General features: G+C 36.4%; 1 protein-coding gene across 1 annotated transcript; it reads left to right on the forward strand.

The window, feature by feature from the left end:
* Nucleotides 1-3,194: 3,194 nt before the first annotated feature.
* Nucleotides 3,195-4,127, forward strand: LOC101987844 (olfactory receptor 148-like). Its single transcript, XM_005347501.1, has one exon. It carries the CDS (start codon nt 3,195-3,197, stop codon nt 4,125-4,127), a length of 933 nt encoding a protein of 310 aa, XP_005347558.1.
* Nucleotides 4,128-4,864: the final 737 nt, after the last annotated feature.

Genomic DNA, 4,864 nt, shown 5'->3' on the forward strand with positions numbered 1-4,864 from the left:
CATTGATCTACTTCATTGGCTCTAAACTCCCTTCAAATGGTGAAAATCATTTCAGGCTCCAGTGAGATGAATTTCATGAGCTTTGTCTCATAGGATTCCTTGTAGGGAAGTTTGTTTTTTTTTTTTCTGGCAATCAGATTTGTTCTGCTTTAGAGGCAGCAGCACTATGAGTCATGCATTAAGTCCTGTTGCACAGCACCTATCAGATGTACTGCATAGTTCTGATTTGCGCTCTGTTTTGAGTGTTTTGGAAATGAGATCATACATGGAGAGTAAATGATCAGTTAACCCTTAAACTAGGGGTTCCAACTGTTTCTATTGCATATGTTACTTTTCACCTTTAAAAAAATTAGTCTTGATTGAGGTTCAAGAGCACGTTAGAAAGACTTCTCATTATTCTATTTAGAGTTCATGATATTCATGTGAATATCAAGCCATGCATTATAACAATGTCCTTGTTTGATGTCTTTCTTTTGCTGCTTGAGATAGAACTTAACTTCTTACAGCTGTGTGGAAGAGCTTTCTCCCTGAGCTCTACTCCAGCCCCACAAGAGTATATCTACTCTCCTTGATTGAGGAAGTAAACAACAATTGCTGAGCATCTGCAGACCTTAGAAGTCTTGTTATTGCAGTACCTTGTTTGGTCTAACAGCAAGATATCACAATGTAATACTCTCATTCTTTCAGAGACTAGAAACTGGAGGCATACAAAAGGCACACATTAGGTAAACCAGATCCAACACAGACAAATATCTTAAATACCTTCTGTTTTCTTATCTCTGTTCTCTCTTATTCTCCTCTGCCAGAAGATAGCAATAGAATTTTCTAGCACTCTCAAAGTTATTCCATGAATATTGTTATACTTAAACTTCACAGCACCCAGGATGAGGATATTTTATGAGTTGAATGGCCATTTATTGAGGAACTGATATACTAAACACAATTAGAAGAACAAACTACCGTTTCAAGTGTAGTTCCTCAAATAATTCTATTGATTTCTACCTACAAAACATATTACTTAAATTTGTTCTTTATGTTTTCACAATTCAAACGTCATATACCACACCCCAAAGTTTTTAGTACCACGTGTTTAGATGTGTTTGCCTAGGAATATGTTCATCAACTAAATACTTAAATGGCAGTTATTTGGTGTGTACTAGTCTCCATTAAACTTTACTGCAGTTGGTCTGAAATGTTCCAGGAGCCTGTGCAGAGAGATCCATAGCATGAGAGCTACCCAGTGGCCACTGTGACCTCGATTCTACAGTTAGGAACAACTGGCGTCAAATGTAGGGGAAGTTCTGCCGCAGATATAGAGGATTATAGAAAAAACAAAAAGGAAGAAAACTGACTTTTTTCCAACAAACACCATGAAAGGACATTAGACGGAAAGAACCTGATAGGACGAAATGTCTATCAACATTATCAAATGGCAATAGGGAAATAAACCAATTGAACTGATGAAATATGTATGTCACATTAGGTATCCTGTGACAAAGACCCATTACATAAACAAAGTATCTAAGGCTATACACATCATGGTATATAATTCTGTACTAATTGAATAGTTTTATACTGCAAATTTCACACTCTTTGTTACTAAAAATATCCAATAACAAAACTTTCCCATTTTTCCTTTGAACAAAGAACTCTATTTTCTTTCCTTAATTCTTTATTTCAGATTATCATGTGTGTTTTTATTTAAGAATATGATAAACAGTTATCAACAATTATGAAGCTGTCATTGAATATATATATATATATATATATATATATATATATATGTTTGAGTCATACATATTTCATTATGTTATATATGCTTCATTTACTGTAATTAATGCTGCAGCACCAAAGACTATTCACTCTCCAGGAACATGTGCTCTATCCATCAGAATCTCCTTTGTAGAGAGGAAAACAATTGGCTTAATCTTACAATATTTAGAAGACAAATGCATCAATCAGCAGATGTTAAATATGAAAAAAGAACAATCAACAAACTGAGCATTAAGTAAGTAATTGGAACAGTTATAATGTACGTCCAAACTGCAGATCATAAAGGTGAAGCTGTAGATGGAAGCATCACCTGGGCTTCAATGGTTCACAATGACCTGTCCATGAGAGCTCTGTGACAGATAGCCACAATGAAAACCCAGGAAAGATTACCGATTCTCAGCAGTTTACTTTCCTTGGTTGATTGAGAGAAAACAACACAGAGATGGACTATTTTATCCAGGAGCATGTGGGGAAAATCAAAATCTTTTACCCTGACAAAGCTGTGGTACTCAAGTCCATATTTGATAAATGTGTTGGGAGTTTGATGAGTGCTTTGAATAACTCTGCAAATGCTTTGAAAAATAACCAGAAACTTGTGCTTTCAGGTCATTCATGTTATGCAAATGATTAAAGACATTCAGCATGATTTCTGTTTGACCCTGTGACATGTGTTCTAAGGCATTCCTTATTTGGCAGTGTTCAATTTTACTAAGCTCTGTATTAGTAATCAGGAATGAATATAGTGTCTTCAAATATGGAAATATGAGTATACTTTACTAATTCCAAAGTATTTCTTGAAAAATACCTAATATTTCGTTTCAACATCATCTGTAATTACTAGACATTTCTAAAAAAGCTAATATTTAAATATAATATTCGTAGTTTTTTAAAAAAATCATTACATTAGTGTGTGTGCATGTGTGTCTGTGTGTCTCTTGTGTTTATCAATATGTAGTTTCCCTTTTGAAGTATGCAGAGAAGGAATAAAGTCATGGGAATACAAAGGTTGACATTTTCCTGCATTAGTGAACTAATGGGCTAGTGGCTTCTCTCTCCAGTGAATCTCTTAGAAATGCCTACTTGCTGCTTTTTCCTTTGGTTAACCCTGTTCCCAATGTGAGGCCATTTACTACCTCCAGACCAGACACAGCAGGCAATCTTCATCCAAAAGAACCTAACCAACTGTACATTTGCTACTTCTGCAGAAATGTGAATAAATCAAGCACTTACTCTGCATGATATATCCAGTCATGGATACTGTTGGATATTGTTTCATGATCATGAACAGAACATGAGACCAATTTTAGATTTTAGCAAGAATGGTGATTGGCATATTAGTGTTGAATTACTTGTAATTATTCTCTTTCCTTGTTTTTGGATTTAGCTAAAACTTGTTTGTACCAAGACTACCTTTGAAGATAATGAGGAACTACACACTACTCAATGAATTCATCCTCCTGGGAATACCCCACACACAAGGACTGGAGACTCTACTCTTTGTTGTGTTCTTATTCATCTACTTCTTCACCTTGCTTGGAAATTCACTCATTTTCACAGCAATTGTTTCCTCATCTACCCTTCACACTCCCATGTATTTCTTCTTGGGCCTTCTATCCATTTTTGATATGCTGTTCCCATCAGTAACCTGCCCCAAGATGCTACTTTATCTCTCTGGTCAGAGCTCCTCCATCTCTTACAAAGGCTGTGCTGCCCAGCTCTTCTTTTATCACCTCTTGGGTTCTACTGAAGGTTGCCTCTATTCTGTGATGGCGTGTGATCGCTATGTTGCCATCTGTCACCCACTGAGATACATGCTCATCATGAAACCTGGAGTGTGTGTGAGCTTGGTAACAATAGCTTGTTCAGTGGGGTTTCTTCACGCCACCATCCTGACCTCTTTTACCTTTCATTTAGTCTACTGTGCATCTAATCAAGTGGACTATTTCTTCTGTGACCTTCCTGCAGTTTTGCCTTTGGCTTGCTCTGATAGCAGACTGGCTCAGAAGGTGGGTTCCATTAATGTTGGCATTCTGGCTCTGATGTTTGTCTTTAGTATTTCTTTCTCTTATGCACACATTGGAATTGCTATTCTGAGAATTCGTTCAGCAGAGGGAAGGGAGAAGGCATTCTCTACCTGCAGTGCCCACCTCACTGCCATCCTCTGTGCCTATGGACCAGTCATCATCATCTACCTGCAGCGCACACCAAACCCCCTGCTTAATGCTTTGATGCAAATATTAAATAATATTGTGTCACCCATGCTGAATGCATTAATCTATTCACTGAGGAACAAAGAAGTAAAGAGGTCGTTAAGAAGGGTATTTCACACTTTAGTTGAGATGTTTAGGAATTAATTTATTCAGTTCATAATTAATTTTTAAAAATTACTACATTTTTTCTTCAATCTCCTCTTTCATTTTCTTAAACAAACAAACCCATAGGCAAATACTGCCTGCCTAAATTCAAACCCCAGAACCAAATGGCAGAAGATGAGACCTGACTCCTGAAAGTTGTCTTCTGACGCCACATTCACACCTTGGCAGACAAAAAATGTGTAAAAATAGATAAATAATAAAGAAAATATTTGGTAGCAAAGTGGTTTAAGAAAACAAAATACTATTATAGACCTTAATTTCCAGGTATATTCTGAAAAATGGGACCTTTATAACTTCTTCTAGAACTCTGTGTACTTAACACAGCTCAGATGATACCAGACCTTTACTTGCTTGGATACTTAAGGCAGTGGAAATACCCGGTAATTCAAGGTGAATGAACCTACTGATGGCATGCTCTTTGCCACCAACTCTCATTTTTATATAAATAAAAGAGGTGCAGTCTAGATTAATGCCAACGGTATAATAATATATAAGTGAGCAATAAAGTAGCTATTGTACTATTAAGTATTACCTACTTAAAAATGTGTTACTAAACACAAGCATGACTAGCAGTACAGAAGTTTCCTTTGTCACCAGTAGAAATAGGAATCGTTGTCTTGGTCTGGGTTACCTCAGTTAATATAATGTTTTCTAGATCCATCCATTTGCCCGCAAATTTCAAGATGTCATCATTTTTTCTGCTGTGTAGTATTCCA

This window comes from Microtus ochrogaster, chromosome 5 (genome assembly GCF_000317375.1).
Source record: "Microtus ochrogaster isolate Prairie Vole_2 chromosome 5, MicOch1.0, whole genome shotgun sequence".
NCBI lineage: Eukaryota > Metazoa > Chordata > Mammalia > Rodentia > Cricetidae > Microtus > Microtus ochrogaster.